Below are 17,807 nucleotides of genomic sequence, written 5' to 3'. Positions count from 1 at the left end.
CCTCAACATCGTTGATGAGTACTCCCGTTTCCCCTTTGCCTTCCCCTGCCCAGACATGACCAGTAACACGGTCATTAAATGCCTGAACAAACTCTTCGCCTTGTTCGGGTTCCCGAACTATATACATAGTGACCGGGGCGCCTCCTTCATGAGCGAGGAACTCCGTCAGTTCCTATTGGAGAGGGGTATTGCAGCAAGCAGGACCACCAGCTACAACCCCCGAGGGAACGGCCAGGTGGAAAGAGAACGCGACGGTATGGAAGGCCACCCTCTTAGCCTTAAAGTCTAAGGGCCTCCCAACCTCCCGCTGGCAAGAGGTCCTCCCGATTGCGCTGCACTCCATCCGGTCACTACTTTGCACTGCCATTAACACCACCCCCCATGCTCGAATGTTTGTCTTCCCCAGGAAGTCGACTACGGGAACCACCCTACCAACCTGGCTGACCTCTCCGGGACCCGTCTTGCTGCGAAAGCACGTGAGGGCCCATAAAACGGACCCCCTGGTCGAGAAGGTGAACCTCCTGCACGCCAACCCCCAGTACGCCTATGTGGCTTACCCAGACGGACGGGAGGACACTGTCTCCTTACGAGACCTCGCACCCTCACCCCCCCCTCCCAACCCCCCGAGTCCAGCCGAGGTAGACGGCATGCCGGAACCCCACGAGCCTTTGCCGACTACGCAGACACCAGCTTTAACACCGGATAATGTAACACCGCCGCTGCGACGATCGGAGAGGCTAACGAAGCCTCCGGACAGACTGACATACCAGAGCTGGTAATACACTTCACCCCGCCGGACTCTAATCTAAACAAGGGGTGAATGTGGTAAACCACTGTTATAGTTATCACTGTATATTGTTCTCACTGTCACATCACTACACGAGGTCGCCTCTTGTCGCACTGTTATACCTGGGCTGACCACCTCCGACTCCGCCCATTACCTGCCCAGGTATAAAGGTAGCTGACTGGCTAGTATTCCTCCCTGTTGGATCGGATCACCCACGAGGGTGGGCTCTGTTATTTAGCCAATAAAAACCTTCAGTTACGTTCTTAACTCGTCGCCTTTTATTGGACTAATTGATAGGCATATCACAAAGTTAAAGCACATGGGATTGGGGGTAAGGTACTGACTTGGATAGAGAACTGGTTGGCAGACAGGAAGCAAAGAGTTGGAATAAACGGGTCTTTTTCTGAGTGTCAGGCAGTGACTAGTGGGGTACCGCAGGGATCGGTGCTAGGACCCCAGCTATTCACAATATATATTAATGATCTAGACGAGGGAACTAGATGTAATATCTCCAAGTTTGCAGACGACACAAAGCTGGGTGGGCGTGTGTGCTGTGAGGAGGATGCAGAGAAACTCCAGTATGATTTGGACAGGTTGGGTGATTGGGCAGATGCACTATAATGTGGATAAATGCGAGGTTATCTACTTTGGTGGCAAAAACAGGAAGGCAGATTATTATCTGAATGGCAATAGATTGGGAGAAGGGGAAGTGCAACGAGACCTGGGTGTCCTTGTGCACCAGTCGCTGAAGGTAAGCATGCAGGTGCAGCAGGCGGTTACGAAGGCAAATGGTATGTTGGCCTTCATAGCGAGAGGATTCGAGTACAGAAGCAAGGATGTCTTGCTGCAGTTGTACAGGGCCTTGGTGAGACCACACCTTGAGTATTGTGTGCAGTTTTGGTCGCCTTATCTGAGGAAGGATGTTCTTGCCATGGAGAGAGTGCAGCGAAGATTCACCAGACTGATACCTGGGATGGCAGGAATGACGTATGAGGAGAGATTGGGTCGATTGGGCTTATATTCGCTGGAGTTTGGAAGAATGAGAGGGGATCTCATTGAAACTTGGAAAATTCTAACAGGACTAGTCAGACTAGATGTTGGAAGGATGTTACTGATGGCGGGGGTGTCCAGAACCAGAGTCACAGTCTTAAGGATAAGGGGTAGGCCATTTAGGACAGAGATGAGGAGGAATTTCTTCACCGAGTGGTGAGCCTGTGGAATTCGCTACCACAAAAGGCAGTTGAGGCCAATTCATTAAATATATTCAAGAAGGAGTTAGATATATTTCTTAAGGCTAAAGGAATCAAGGGATATGGGGAGAAAGCAGGGACCGGGTACTGAATTTGGATGATCAGCCATGATCTCATTAAATGGCAGAGCAGGCTCGAGGGGCCAAATGGCGTACTCCTGCTCCTATCTTCTATGTTTCTATGTTACAGGGGGACTGGGAGAGTGGGGTACGGTGTACAGGGACTGGGAGGGGGGATTAAGGTGTACAGGGACTGGGGGGGATTACGGTGTACAGGGGGACTGGGACAGGGGGACTGGGAGAGGGGGTATGGTGTACAGGGACTGGGAGAGGGGGGTACGGTGTACAGGGACTGGGAGAGGGGGGTACGGTGTACAGGAGGACTGGGAGAAGGGGGTACAGTGTACAGGGGGACTGGGAGAGGGGGTACGGTGTACAGGGACTGGGAGAGGGGGTACGGTGTACAGGGACTGGGAGGGGGGATTACGGTGTACCGGGACTGGGAGAGGGGGTACGGTGTACAGGGACTGGGAGAGGGGGGGTACGGTGTACAGGGGGACTGGGAAGGGGGGTACGGTGGACTGGGAGAGGGGGTACGGTGTACAGGGGGACTGGGAAAGGGGGTACGGTGTACAGGGGGACTGGGAGAGGGTGTACGGTGTACAGGGAGGGGGTACGGTGTACAGGGACTGGGAGAGGGGGTATGGTGTACAGGGGGACTGGGAGATGGGGGGACTGGGAGAGGGTACGGTGTACAGGGGGACTGGGAGATGGGGTACGGTGTACAGGGGGACTGGGAGAGGGGATACGGGGTACAGGGGGACTGGGAGATGGGGTACGGGGTACAGGGGGACTGGGAGAGGGGGGTACGTGTACAGGGACTGGGAGAGGGGGTATGGTGTACAGGGACTGGGAGAGGGGGGTACGGTGTACAGGTACTGGGAGAGGGGGTACTGTGTACAGGGTCACGGAGAGGGGGTACGGTGTACAGGGGGAGTCGGAGAGGGGGGTACGGTGTACAGGGGGACTGGGAGAGGGGGTACGGTGTACAGGGGGACTGGGAGAGGGGGTACGGGGTACAGGGGGACTGGGAGAGGGTGTACAGGGGGACTGGGAGAGGGTACGGTGTACAGGGGGACTGGGAGAGGGGGTACGGTGTACAGGGGGATTGGGAGAGGGGGGTACGGTGTACAGGGACTGGGAGAGGGGGTACGGGGTACAGGGGGACTGGGAGAGGGGGTACGGTGTACAGGGGGACTGGGAGAGGGGGTACGGTGTACATGGACTGGGAGAGGGGGTACGGTGTACAGGGACTGGGAGAGTGGGTACGGTGTACAGGGTACGGTGTGCAGGGGGACTGGGAGAGGGGGGTACGGTGTACAGGGGGACTGGGAGAGGGGGTACGGTGTACAGGGGGACTGGGAGAGGGGGTACGGTGTACAGGGTGACTGGGAGAGGGGGTACGGTATACAGGGAGAGGGGATACGGTGTACAGGGACTGGGAGAGGGGGTACGGTGTACAGGGACTGGGAGAGGGGGTACGGTGTACAGGGTGACTGGGAGAGTGGGTACGGTATACAGGGAGAGGGGATACGGTGTACAGGGACTGGGAGAGGGGGTACGGTGTAGAGGGGGAATGGGAGAGTGGGTACGGTGCACAGGGGGACTGGGAGAGTGGGTACGGTGCACAGGGGGACTGGGAGAGTGGGTACGGTGCACAGGGGGACTGGGAGACGGGTACGGTGTACAGGGACTGGGAGAGGGGGTACGGTGTAGAGGGAATGGGGGAGGGGGTACGGTGTACAGGGACTGGGAGAGGGGGTAAGGTGTACTGGGAGACGGGTACGGTGTACAGGGACTGGGAGAGGGGGGTACGGTGTACAGGAGGACTGGGAGAGGGGCGTGCGGTGTGTAAGGGACTGGGAGAGGTGGTTATGGTGTACAGGAGGACTGGGAGAGGGGGGTACGGTGTGTAAGGGACTGGGAGAGGGCGGTACGGTGTACAGGAGGACTGGGAGAGGGGCGTGCGGTGTGTAAGGGACTGGGAGAGGTGGTTATGGTGTACAGGAGGACTGGGAGAGGGGGGTACGGTGTGTAAGGGACTGGGAGAGGTGGTTATGGTGTACAGGGACGCAGTCTATGCGTACAGAAGAGAATGAATGCGAATAGGTACAGGAGTCAGCCAATCACCCCCCACGTTTGTTCCGCCATTTAACTGGATCATGGCTGATCTGTATCTTGAGTCCATCTACCTGCTTTAGTTCTGTAACCTTTAATACTCTTGCCTAACAAAAATCCATCAATTTCAGTTTTGACATTTTCAATTGATCCCCGAGCCTCAAAAGGCTTTTTGAGGGAGGAAGCGTTCCAGATTTCCCTGACTCTTTGTGTGAAGAAGTGCTTCCTGATATCGCCCTCGATGGCTCTTATTTACCACGTTTGTTACTTCCTCAAAAAATTCAACTAGGTTCTTTTGACAAGACTTACCCTTTACAAAGCCGTGCTGTCTCTCTCTGATCAGCTCCTATTTGTCCCTAATAACAGATAGTAACTGGCGATTGACTAATAGGCCTATCATTTCCTTGTTTATCTCTCCTACACTTAATAATTGTGACTTGGACAGTCTTCCAATCCAAGAAAAAGAAAGACAGAATTGCATTTATATAGCACCTTTCACGACCACCCAAAGTGCTTTACAGCCAATTAAGTACTTTTTGAAGTGTAGTCACTGTTGTAATGTAGGAAATTTGCGCACAGCAAGGTCCCACAGACGGCAATGTGATAATGTTTTAGTAATGTTGATTGAGGGATAAATATTGGCCAGGACACTGGGGATAACTCCGCTGCTCTTCTTCGAAATAGTGCCGCGGAATCTTTTGCGTCCACTTGAGAGAGCAGACGGGGCCTCGGTTTAACGTCTCATCCGAAAGACGGCACCTCCGACAGTGCGGCACTCCCTCAGCACTGCACTGGGAGTGTCGGCCTAGATTTTTGTGCTGAAGTCCGTGGAGTGGGACTTGAACCCACAACCTTCTGACTCCGAGGTGAGGGTGCTACCATCTGAGCCACTGGCTGACACACAAGCGGGCAATTCCTGAGTCAAGGGAGTTTTGGAAGATCATGACCAACGCATCCTAAATGGAGTGTTCCCTGTTCCCACAGCCTGGTCAGAAGCTTCCGGACTCATACCAAGTTCAACAATTTCAGACCATAACCTCGGCCCCTATTATATTTTTATATATTTTTTATCCACACTTTTAGTTTGTGCCTTTTCCTTTTTTCTCCCCCACATGGCAGCTGTCTCTCACTCTGCCAGCGCATTTCACACGTCATCTAGAGCCATCCTTTGTCTCTTTACCTGTCCTATTACCACCTCGTCTCACCTTGAATATCTCTTAATGTCTCCTAACCTCTCCCAGACCTTCCCTTTTGTTCTTTCATCCCCTCCCCCATTTCCCAGCCCCCAAACTGGCCTTTTAATCTGTTTCATTTCCTGCTTTTTTTCTCAGTTCTGACGAAGGGTTTCGACCTGAAACGTTGACTTTGTTTCTCTCTCCACGGATGTTGCCTGGCCTGCTGAGTTTTTCCAGTGCTTTCTGTTGTTATTTTGGATTTCCAGCATCCGCAGTATTTTGCTATCGCTGTAGATAACCTTTGTTTTGTACATTGTGCTGGGGAACTGGCATTTTCAATTTTGGCCACCAGTGTAAAGTATGGTTAGGTGCAGAGGAAAGGTCCTTCCAGTCTTGGATGAGCCAGAACTACGTGAGCTCACCAAGATAAGACCAATTCTGTTTGTCTCTTGCCAGAAGTTCGTGGCTGGGGCACGGACTCCCATCTCTCCTCAGTTGCTTGCTCCGATGGTACCTGCAGGTGCCCAGCCTCGGTGTCCTGTTCAACCCTGAGCTGAGCTTCAAACCCCACATCCTGTCGGTCGCCCATGGTGCTTAACTACCACCTCTGGAGCGTTGTCTACTTTTGCCCCTACGCCAACCACACCGCGGCGATGTTCATTGCCGTACCACCTTCACGTCAAGGTGTGGTTTCCATATTTAAAGGTGGCTCAGAAGGACGGTTACGCGCCAAAATAAGGAGTAGACAAATCGATGGATTTGCTTCAGGATCGCTTTCGCGCTACTAAAGGCTCAGCCTCAGGACGAAAACTTAAATGAGACTACGCGACCTGGCGAATCAACCGCCGCGCTCACGGTTGGTTTGGTCGTTACCAACTCCTCTGGTATGGGCAGCTCATGCATCGCACCGAGTCTGACCCTGGCAGAGAGTTCACCGTCAATCCACCACCAGCATGGAAGAGGCCACAAGGCAGACCCAGAGCAAGATGGGACCGACCATATAAAAGTGCTGCTTAACATCGCGGGCCTTACTGCCGCTGATGCACAAGTGAGAGCCCAGACTGCAATGGTTGGAAGAAGCTGGTAGCAGCAATCTCCACTTATGGACAAGCCCTTAGATAACAAATGGTTTCAATGGTATCTTATGCTTCAACCTACACAAGCCACAACACATTCAGAACTCTGTGCCCTGTATCCTATCCTTTACAAAGTCCCATTGCCCCGGCTTCCCAGTATGTCAACTTCAAAGTCTCTGGTTTTTGTCCTGAAATCTCTCGCTCCACCCAACCTCCAATCTTCTCCAACTTAGCATACACTCTTTGCTCTTCCCACTCTGGTCTGCTGCGTGCTACCTCCTCCTCTGTTCCACCATACCCTGCTTCTGGAATTCTTTCCCAAAATCTCTTTGCCCAGTCACATCTCTCTCCCACTTCAAAGGCCTCATGAATACATAGCCACAGGAGTAGGCCATTTAGCCCCTTGAGCCTGTTCTGCCATTCAGCTAGGCCTTTACCCCACGTCGGTCACCTTCCCTCACTTCTGCCCACTCCTTCCAGGGCATTTGCTACGTGTCAGGTGCTGCATAAACTAAGTTCGACTCGGTCCCGACCTCGGGCGGGCACCAGTGTGATATTTCTGCTTTGCCCACACCAGCTGCCAAGTAACACCTTGCTGTAAGATCACCGCTTACTAGTCCGCTAGGAGCGCATTGTGCTGTGCGGCCCCTACCTAAAGTAAGAACTTGCATTTCGCACTTCCCCCTTGCTGTGCTAATATCCTATCTGGTACATCTGTGTCTTTCTGAAGTGTGTTTTAACCTAACAACTAGCTCAATATTCTATAATGCCAAAACAAAAGCAAAACAATGCGGATGCTGGGAATCTGAAATAAAAAACAGACCATGCTGGGAACACTCAGCAGGTCAGTCAGGGCAGCCTCTGTGGAGAGAGAAACAGAGTTAACGTTTTCAGGTCGATGACCTTTCAGCAGAGCTGTTCTGACGAAAATGCCAACTGGCTTATTCTGTTTATATAGTAATAATCCGTACGAGCCTATCCTTACGCAGCTTGCTGAATGTTTCTCCCGCAGGAAAAATTGGAACAAGCCAGAGACTTCCTGCAGTCCCAGAAGGAACAGGCCTGTCAAAGTCAAAGCCAGGAAGAGGCAAAGATTTGTAAAATCAAGGTGAGTGTCACGTGGCTGTCTCTCATCCTTTGGCTTTCTAGGTAGTGAACATTTTGAGCTACGGTTTTGGAGTCGACCCGAATATTCCAGTGCAGTAACACTGCTCCTTTAAATGTTGTGTCCTTAAAGGAGCACTCCAGCAACTATTTAATGCACAAGACTCTCCTAATATACACAACTCTTTGAAGGTGGCAGGATAAGTTGAGAAGGTTGTTTTATGAAAAAAAAGCATATGGGATCCTTGGTTTTGTAAACAAGAGGCCTAGAGTACAAAAGCAAGGAAGTTATCCATCTTGGACCAAAAAAGGATGGATCCGGCTATTTAAATGGTGAAAAGCTAGGAACAGTGCAGGTCCAAGGAGGTTTAGGGGTCCATGTACACAGATGACTAAAATGTAGTAGTCAGGTACAAAAGCATAATCAAAAAGGCTAATGGAGTGTTGGCCTTTATATCTAGAGGGCTAGAATATAAGGGGAGGAAGTTTTATTACAGCTATACCAAGCCCTGAGTAGACCACCTCTGGAGTACTGTGTACAGTTCTGGGCACCGCATCTTGGTAAGGATATATTGGCCTTGGAAGGAGTGCAGCGCAGATTCACCAGATTGTTACCAGGGCTCCAAGGGTTAGATTATGAGGAGAGGTTACGTAAACTAGGCTGGCATTCCCTGAAATATAGAAGGCTTAAGGGTGATTTGATTGAGGTATTTAGGATTTTGAAATGAATTGATAGGGTAGACAGGGAGAAACATTTTTCCGCTGGTGCAGGAATTTAGGAAAAGGGAACATAACCTTAAAATCAGAGCCAGGCCATTCAGCATAGAAGTTAGGAAACACTTCACGCAAAGGGTGGTGGAAGTGTGGAACTTTCTCCCACGTCCAGGGGGATCCCGGGGGGATGTGAGGGAAAACTTTTTTTACACCTGATGACCTGGAATTCGCTGCTGATGAAAGTGGTGCAAGCGGAGACACTGTGTTTTCAAGGGGAGACTGGATAGGCACTCGAGGTGAATAAACTTGCAGGGCTGCGGGGATAGAACAAGGGAATGGGACTGACTGGATTGCTCTAGAGAGCCGGCACGGACTCGATGGGCCGAATGGCCTCCTTCTGTGTCGTTATGACTCTGAAAAAGCAATAGATGCTAGCTCAGTTAATTTTAAATCTGAGACAAGGGTATAAAAAGATATGGAGCCAAGGCAGATGGATGGAGTTAAGATACAGATCAGCCATGATCTCATTGAATGGTAGAACGGGCTTGAGGGGCTGAATGGCCCCCTCCTGTTCCTAAGCTCCTATGTTATGCTAAATTACTGGTCCGGCCTCAGCTGGGGTATTATGTCCAATTCTGGGCAGCACTTTAGGAAGGATGCCAAGGCCTTGGAGAGGGTGCAGAGATTTACTAGAATGGTACCAGGGATGAGGGACTTCAGTTTTGTGGCGATACTAGAGAAACTAGGAGTGTTCTCTTTAGAGCAGCGAAGGTTATGGGGAGATTTAATGGAGGTGTTCAAAATTATGAGGGGTTTTGATCGAGTAGATAAGGAGAAACTGTTTCCAGTGGCAGGGGTGTTGGTAACCAGAGGGCACCAGTATTTAAGGTAATTGGCAAAAGAACCAGAGGGGAGATGAAGAGAATTTTTTTACTCAGCGAGTTATGATGATCTGGAATGCACTGCCTGAAAGGGCATTGGAAGCAGATTCAATAGTAAGTTTCAAAAGGGAATTGGATAAATACTTGAAGAGGAAAAATTTGTAGGGCTATGGGGAAAGAGCGGGGGAGTGGGACTAATTGATGGGTCTTTCAAAAAGGCAGCACAGGCACGATGGGCCGAATGGCCTCGTTCTGTGTACGATTCTATGATTCCTCAGTCTTAACACCTTTTATCATTTATTTTACACTTTCTTTTAAATTGACGTAAATGAAAAAAATCGTGAACACACAAAATCTGAAATAACAATAGAGAATGGCAAATCGAGACAGCAAATTCCAGAGGGTGTGAGAGACAGATTAATATATGGTAGGATTTTTGAGTTGGCTGGATGGCTCTTTGTTCCCATGCACACCGATGCAGGAAATACACAGCACATCCATTAGCGTCTGACCTGAGATAAGTAGGTTAACACTTTGGGTGGGATTCGTCCTTTTTGTAATCTCGCTTCAGCTTTGAAAGGAAGTGACTGAGAGGTGACCTCGCACAGACATGTAAAAATAACCTAAATTCAGCAGCATCGAAAAGGGTTTTTTCTGAACACTACTTCAAACTAAACTGATGAAGACAAATTGAGGGCAGGCATCAAGATGTTCTTCAAACAGAGCCCTCAACACGGAATGGGCTTCAGGTAGGGAACTGAAGGGGAATCCCTGGAACCCTTCAGGAAATGGTCTTTCTGAATCAGTCAACCAAGAATGGCCTCCTTCATCCAGATCTTTTTTTCAACCTTTTTATTGACTAATTCTGCAAGGTTTGCACGCTTTCTTGGGTAATGGCACACTATAGGTCACATTATATGTTACTTGCAGGTACAAACAATGAGGAACTTGCAATCCTGCACCTCATTAATTGATAGTCTTTTTATTGGTAATAATTCCAAGGTAAGGAAGTGGTTCCTCCTCTTCAGTTCACCTCGCTATTATTGAGAAGGCTGCAAGACCATTGCCAACTGCAGGCGATGGATGGATAGATATTTTTTATTTATTCAATTTTATTTGGCAGTCCGTTAAGAAAAGGTTGGGTTCGCCGGTGATGGTCTCCAGGGTCTAATACCCTGCCGACACTAGCTGCCCTGGGTTACATGTGGCCACCTGAGCTGGGTTCCAATAGGGCAGCCAGTTCTCACAGAAATTTGGCGGTGGGGGGGCGGCGGGGCAAGGGTGAGACCAAACATTTCTGCAATGTAATGCCGCCGGGTCATTATTTTCACGCAGGAGCAAGGCAAAATGCTGAAGGAGCAGGTTGAGGCTGACCTGGTCGCCATCTATCAATTTCTAGACACGAAGAAACAAGAGCTGGTGTCAAAGATTGAGGAGGAAGTGTGCAGGACCATTCAGCCCTTGCAAGACAACCTGGTGAAGATCTGCCAGGAAACCTCCACGATTGAGCGAGCCGTCCAGGATGTGCAGGTGCAGCTGAGTTTCGGGGAGCCTCTGGAGCTGCTTCAGGTAAGAGGCAGGCAGCCCATGGGAAACATGGAATGAACGTGCCTTCACCTCCCGCTCCTCTTGTGCCTGTGTTCAGCCATGATCTCATTGAATGGCGGAGCAGGCTCGAAGGGCCGAATGGCCTACTCCTGTTCCTATCTCTATGTTTCTATGTTTTCTTTGCTCGGTGTCTCTTTGGGGGAATTTTTACTGGTTGAAAAAAGAAAGAACTTGCATTTAAATCACACCTTTCCTGACCGCGGGATGTCCCAAAGCGCTTCACAGCCAATTAAGTATTTTTGAAGTGTAGCCACTGTTGTAATGTAGGAAACGCAGCTCAGAGCAAGATCCCACACACAGCAATGTGATTATGACCAGATGTGGTTGAAAGATAATATTGGCCAGCACACTGCGGAAGAACTCTTCTTCAAATAGTGCCATGGGATCTTTCGCGCCCGACTGAGGGGGCAGCCGGGGCCTCGGCTTAGCGTCTCATCCAAAGGACAGCACCTCCGACAGCGCAGTGCTCCCTCAGCACTGCACTGGGAGTGTCGGCTGAGATTATGTGCTCAAGTCGCCGGAGTAGAGCTGGAGCCCACAACCTTATGACGCAAAAGTGAGAGTGCCACCCACTGAGCCACAGCTGACACCTGAGGTAAGTATGTCAGTGAGAGGCATATGTCTCTGTTTCCTGTACCAAGCGCTGACCAGCTACATCGTAAACCTCCCTCTCCCCGGTCCAGTAATGTGCCTCAGCCCTGACCTCAGACGGGCAGCCCAGTGACATTTCCACTTTCCACATCAGCCTTATGGCTTCCCAGAGTGAAATTGCCAATCTGTTCCAAGTTATACATTGAGGGCCATTTTAACTGAACCCGCCCGTCGGGATACTGACGGGATCGGGGGGGGGGGGGGGGGCAACGCTGGTTTTATACCCCGCCCCAATTTTACTCTCCATTGAAGTCAGTGGAGATTAATATCAGGCGGCGTGTAAAATCACCTGGGACACCCGCCCGGCGAGTTAGGTTAGAATTACCCGCGTTGTGTTGTGGGTCCACCCCTTTTAGGTTCTTCAGGTATCTTGGTCAACGTTCCTCAGCAAGATAGTACCACAAAAAAACCGCAGACTCGCCGGTCATTCGTCTCCTAGCCGACTAGCCAGCTCGACGAGCACCGCACTAACCCGTCTGTGCGAGATGTTTTACTGCGTTAATGGCGCTATATAAATACTTGTTGCGTGCGTGGGGCGCAGGGTGTGCATGGCTGAGGGGATGTGTATGTATGGGCGAGGTCTGGGACAGTCATAAGAATATAAGAAATAGGAGAATGTGTAGGCCATACGGCCCCTGGAGCCTGCTCTGCCATTCAATAAGATCAGAGAATGGTTACAGCACAGAAGGAGCCCATTCGGCCCGTCGAGCCCGTGCCGGCTCTCTGCAGGAGCACCTCAGCTAGTCCCACTCCCCCGCCCTTTCTCCGTAGCCCTGCAAGTTTTTTTCCTTCAGGTACTTATCCAATTCCCTTCTGAAAACCACGATTGAGTCTGCCTCCACCACCCTTCAGGCACTGCATTCCAGATTCTAACCACTCACTGCGTAAAAAAGTTTTTCCTCATGTCGCCTTTGGTTCTTCTGCCAATCACCTTAAATCTGTGTCCTCTGGTTCTCGACCCTTCTGCCAATGGGAACAGTTTCTGTCCATCGACTCTGTCCAGATCCCTCATGATTTTGATGGCCGATCTTATACGTCAACTCCACTTTCCCACCCTTTCCCCATATCCCTTGATTGCCTTCAGTGATTCAGTCACTGTCCCTATTCTTTTTGGGTGTGTGTGTCTGGGATCATCATTCGGTTAGTGTCCCTATTCTGTGTATGTGGGACGCTGGGGCCAACTCTGGGATAGTCATTCAATTACTGTCCTCCCCCTCTCTGCGGTCTGGGATAGTCCTTCAGTTACTGTCTCTGCTCTGCTGACTTGCAGGGAAAAGGCTCAAGCTTTGCTCTTTTGGTTCAAGGTATCGCCAGAGCCGGTGGATCAAGCTACTGCCCTTTACCCTGTCCACAACATTCATTATATGTGACTAATTGAGGGCACATGTGCTCTGTGACAGTTTCAGACTGTTGCTAAATTCGGCTTGTGCCGCTTGTATAGGGACGAGGGCCTCTTCCCACTGCGTTGTGTGCGTGGTGCCAGTTAGCCCGCAGAGAACAATCCCAACCAGTGTTTTTGCTCTGGTTGCTGCAACACACACACAGACCCTCGGCTTCTTTTCTCCGCCATCAGCTGTCTCCTTAAACCCCTCTCCCCGACCCCTCAACCCTCGCCTTCAATGTCCGGTGCAAGGGCTTCTTTGTCACTTAAGGTTGAGTTTATCCATTCAGCCTTCCCCTTGCCCACCAACCCAGGCCTCTTCCCAACCTCCCGCTGCTCCAGCCTGAACCTGTGTCTCGCTCCAGTTTCTTTCCCATCTCCCCTCATGCATTCTCTGAATTCATCACAACTATGAACTTCACCTTCTGCTGCCTTGAGCCCATTCCCACTAAACTGCTGACCACCCGACAACCCTTCCTGGCCCCCATGCTGGTTGACATTGAAAATGGTTCCGCCTCCTCAAGCATTGTGTCCCCCTCCTTTCAAAACTACCGTCATTACCTCCTATCTCAAAAAAAACACCCTTGTCCTTGCAAACTACCGGCCCATACTCTCAAATCTCCCTTTCCGCAAATAAGTCCTTAAATGTGTTGTTGCCTCTCAAAGCCATGTGCATTATCAGTCCTCCACCTGTCCCCACCTTTGACATGGTTGACCATACCATCCTTTTCCAATGCACCGCCTCTGTTGTCCAGCTCAGTGGGGTTAATCTCGCTTAGTTCTACTCTTGCCTTTGAAATCATAGCCAGAGTATCTTCAGCAATGGCCCCTCTTCTCGCCCCTGCACTGTTGCTTCCGGACTCCCCATAAGATCTGTCCTTGACCCTTCTTCTTTCTCATCTACATATTGCCCCTTGGCGACGTCATCCAAAGACATGGGGTCAATTTCCACATGTACGTTAACGACGCCCAACTCTTACCTCTCCACCATCTCGCTCAACCCCTCCACTGCCTCTCTTGTCAAACTGCTTGCCCAACATCAGTCTTGGGTGAGCTGCAATTTCCTCCATCCAAATACTGCTAAGACCAAAGTCATCACCTTCGTTCCCCAGCACAATCTCTGTACCATTGTCACTGATTCCATCCCCCCCCCTGGCCCCCTGGCCACTCTCGGGCTGAGCTAGACTGTTCGCAACCTCGGCATTCGACCCTGAGCTTCGTTTCCGACCCCCTGTTCTCTCCATCACACAGACTACCCACCTGCATCATAAGTATTGCGTCCAATTCTGGTCACCACACTTTAGGAAGGATGTGAAGGCCCTTGAGAGGGTTCAGAGGAGATTGACCAGAATGGTTCCGAGGATGGGGGATTTTAGCTACAAGGACAGGTTGGAGAAGCTGGATTTGTTTTCATTAGAGCAAAGGAGGTTGAGGGGTGATTTGATAGAGGTGAACAAGATTATGATGGGTTTGGATAGGCTAGACCGGGAAAGGTTGTTCCCACTAGTTCATGGTACAAGGACTAGAGGGCACAGATTTAAGGTTTTGGGCAAGAGATACAGGGGGGATGTCAGGAAAAACTTTTTTACACAGCGAGTGGTGATGACCTGGAATTCGCTGCCGACGGAAGTGGTGGAAGCGGAGACACTCCATGTTTTCAAGGGGAGACTGGATAGGCACTCGAGGGGAATAAACTTGCAGGGCTGCGGGGGTAGAGCGGGGGATGGGACTGACTCGATTGCTCTGCAGAGAGCCGGCACGGACTTGATGGGCCGAATGGCCTGCTTCTGTGCCATTCTGACTCTGACTCATCTGCTGCTGAAAACCTCATCCGTGTCTTTTGTCACCTTTGGCCTCAACTATTCTGAGGCTGGCCTCCCAACTTGCACCCTACATAGAGTTCAAACTGAATAGATTGGGCCTATACTCTGGAGTTTAGAAGAATGAGAGGTGATCTCATTGAAACATGCAAGATTCTGAGAGGGATTGACAGGGTAGATGCTGAGAGGTTGTTTCCCCTGACTGGAGTGTCTAGAACTAGGGGGCATAGTCTCGGTGATTTAAGACTGAGATGAGGAGGAATTTCTGCACTGAGGGTTGTGAATCTTTGGAATTCTCTACCTGAAAGGGCTGTGAATGCTGAGTCTTGGAGTATACTTAAGGCTGAGAGAGAGAGATTTTTGGACTTTCGATGAATCAAAGGTTATGGGGATCGGGCAGGTAAGTGGAGCTGAGGTCGAAGATCAGCCATGATCTTACTGAATGGCGGAGCAGGCTCGAAGGGCCGTATGGCCTACTCCTGCTCCTATTTCTTATGTTCTTATAAATCCACCCTCCGTAGAGTTCAAATCATCCAGATCTCTGGTGCCCTTATTCTGAACTACACCCTGTTCCACTCACCCATTACCCCCCTGTCCTCGCTGACCTATATTGACTCCCAGTCCCACAAACAACACACATTTAATATTCTCAATCTTTTGTTTAAATCGCTTCATGGCCTCACCCTGCTTTACATCTGTAAACTCCTCCAGTCTTATAACCCCCCCTCCCCGGTCCAGAACTCTCCATTCTCTGACTGTGGCATTGTGTGCAGCTCCTCGCCCCCACCATTGTCGGCCGTGCCTTGAGTGGCCTTCGCCCCATGCTCTGGGATTCCCTCGCTAAACCCCTCACGCTTTCCAACTGCCTCTCCTCCCTTAAGACCCTCCTTAAAGACCACCTCTTCGAGAGCTTTTGGCCACTCCCTCCTAATATCCTCGTTCGGCTATCTTTACACCTCTGTTAAATGCCTTTTAGAACATAAGAACATAAGAAATAGGAGCAGGAGTCAGCCATTTGGCCCTTCGAGCCTATTCCACCATTCAATAAGATCATGGCTGATCTTCTGCCTCATCTCCACTTTCCTGCACTATCCCCATATCCCTTAATATTCAAAAATCTATTGATCTGCTAAGCTGCTGGATCTCCAGCGCAGTCCGCTCATTGGCTTTTCAACAGAAATAACCGCCCATGCACAAAAATTTGAATGGGCTGTGCAGCCAGTTAAAGGGACCGTGCATGGCGCGGGGGGGGGGAAATTACAGGGAACATTGGTAACTAGATACATCACCAAAAAAAAACCCGTGGAGAGATTGGGAGAATTTTTTTATTTAATGCAGAGGGTTATCAGGACATTGGATGCCCTATCTGAAACGGTGGTGGAAGCAGAATCCTTAATAGCTTTTAAAAGGGAGAAAGTGGGTAAATATTTGAAAAAGATAAAGGGGAAAAAAATAGTGACTTGCAATTAAATAGCGCCTTTCACAACCTCCGGATGTCCCTGAAGCGCTTTCAGAAGCCCCAGGGCACTTTTCGAAGTGTAGTCACTGTTGTTATAGGGAAAAGTGGCTGCTAATTTGTGCACAGCAAGCTCCCACAAACAGCAACGTGAGAAATGACCAGGTCATTTGTTGTTTTAGTGATAACTGGTTGAGTGCTGAATATTGGCCAGGCCGCTGGGGAGGACTGCCGTGCTCATCTTCATGCCACGGGACCTTTTACTGAGGGGGCAGGCGGGGCTCTCGGTTTAACGTCCCACCTGAAAGACAGCACCTCCAACCGTGCAGCGCTCCCTCGGCACTGCACTGGAGTGCTGGTCAGAAATCAAAAGGGTACAGGGAGAGGCTGTGCATTGGGTCAGGAAACCTCAATCTGTGCTGTAAAGGTCTACTGGGTGCGGTTAATGGCGATCACACTGCATGTCCCTTGCTGATTAACTCATTAATATACACTCAATGGAAATCACTTTTATTCTTGATCGTAATCGTCAAATTGTGGCGATTATAACCTGATTTTTTTTTTTTCCCCTTTTTAGGATATCAAACTGCTGCTGGACAGGTACGTTTCTTGAATTCCTTCTGAACATGTGCTCCTGAGTTCCCATTGCTGGCTCCACTGGATAAATTCACAGCCCTGAGCCGCGCAGCCCATGGCGCTCCCGGGTTCGATCCCTGATCTGTGCCGAGTGGGTTGGGGTCGTGACCCCAGCGCTGTGGTTGGCCTGAGCACCTGAGAGTTGAGGAGGAGATTAATCAGTCCGGGTTCCCGCTCCCGGTCGCTACCCAGTAGCCCTGGCCGGGAAGCACACGTGGTGTCGGCCTTGGCTCAATTGGTACTCCAGCCTCTCGGTCAGAAGGATGTGTCCCACTCCAGAGACCGCACAAAATCCAGGCCAACACTCCCAGTGCAGTGCTGAGGGAGAGCTGCAATGTCGGAGATGCCATCTTTCGGATGAGACGTTAAACCGAGGCCCCGTCTGCCCCCTCAGGTGGACGTAAAAGATCCCATGGCACGATTTCAAAGAACATAACATAAGAAATAGGAGCAGGAGTCAGCCATTTGGCCCTTTGAGCCTGCTGCACCATTCAATAAGATCATGGCTGATCTTCGACCTCATCTCCACTTTCCTGCACTATCCCCATATCCCTTGATGCGCTTAATATTCAAAAATCTATTGATCTCTGTCTTGAATATACTCACGACTGAGCCTCCACAGCCCTCTGGGGTGGAGAATTCCAAAGATTCACCACCCTCTGAGTGAGTGAAGAAATTTCTTCTCATCTCAATCCTAAATGGCCGACCCCTTATTCTGAGACTGTGACCCCTGGTTCTAGACTCCCCAGTCAGGGGAAACATCCTCCCTGCATCGACCCTGTCGAGCACTAAGAATTTTATACGTTTCAGTGAGATCACCTCTCATTCTTCTAAACTCCAGAGAATATAGGCCTAGTCTACTCAATCTCTCCTCATAGGACAATCCCCCCATCCCAGGAACCAGCCTGGTGAACCTTCGTTGCACTCCCTCTCTGGCTGGTATATCCTTCCTTAGGTAAGAGACCAAAACTGTACACAATACTCGGAGTTCTATAATATTTATCCCTCAACCAAAACCTAAAAACAGATTATCACGTCATTATCTCATTGCTGTTTGTGGGATCTCACTGTGCGGAAATTGGCGGCCGTGT

General features: G+C 50.3%; 1 protein-coding gene across 1 annotated transcript in view; it reads left to right on the top strand.

Moving 5' to 3' along the window:
• LOC147095831 (zinc-binding protein A33-like) overlaps positions 1-17,807 on the top strand; it is a 32,033-nt gene that overhangs the window by 9,003 nt on the left and 5,223 nt on the right. The window contains exons 3-5 of the mRNA XM_085974833.1: positions 7,478-7,573; positions 10,500-10,733; positions 16,658-16,680. Of these exons, the coding sequence (XP_085830959.1) occupies positions 7,478-7,573; positions 10,500-10,733; positions 16,658-16,680 (353 nt within the window). The remainder of the gene's footprint in view (positions 1-7,477; positions 7,574-10,499; positions 10,734-16,657; positions 16,681-17,807) is intronic.

Source organism: Somniosus microcephalus, unplaced genomic scaffold, assembly GCF_052327205.1.
Source record: "Somniosus microcephalus isolate GS21.2 unplaced genomic scaffold, FLI_Smic_1.0 unresolved_chr1, whole genome shotgun sequence".
NCBI lineage: Eukaryota > Metazoa > Chordata > Chondrichthyes > Squaliformes > Somniosidae > Somniosus > Somniosus microcephalus.
The sequence above is the reverse complement of the archived record's forward strand: the minus strand, read 5'-3'. Positions and strand labels throughout refer to the sequence as shown.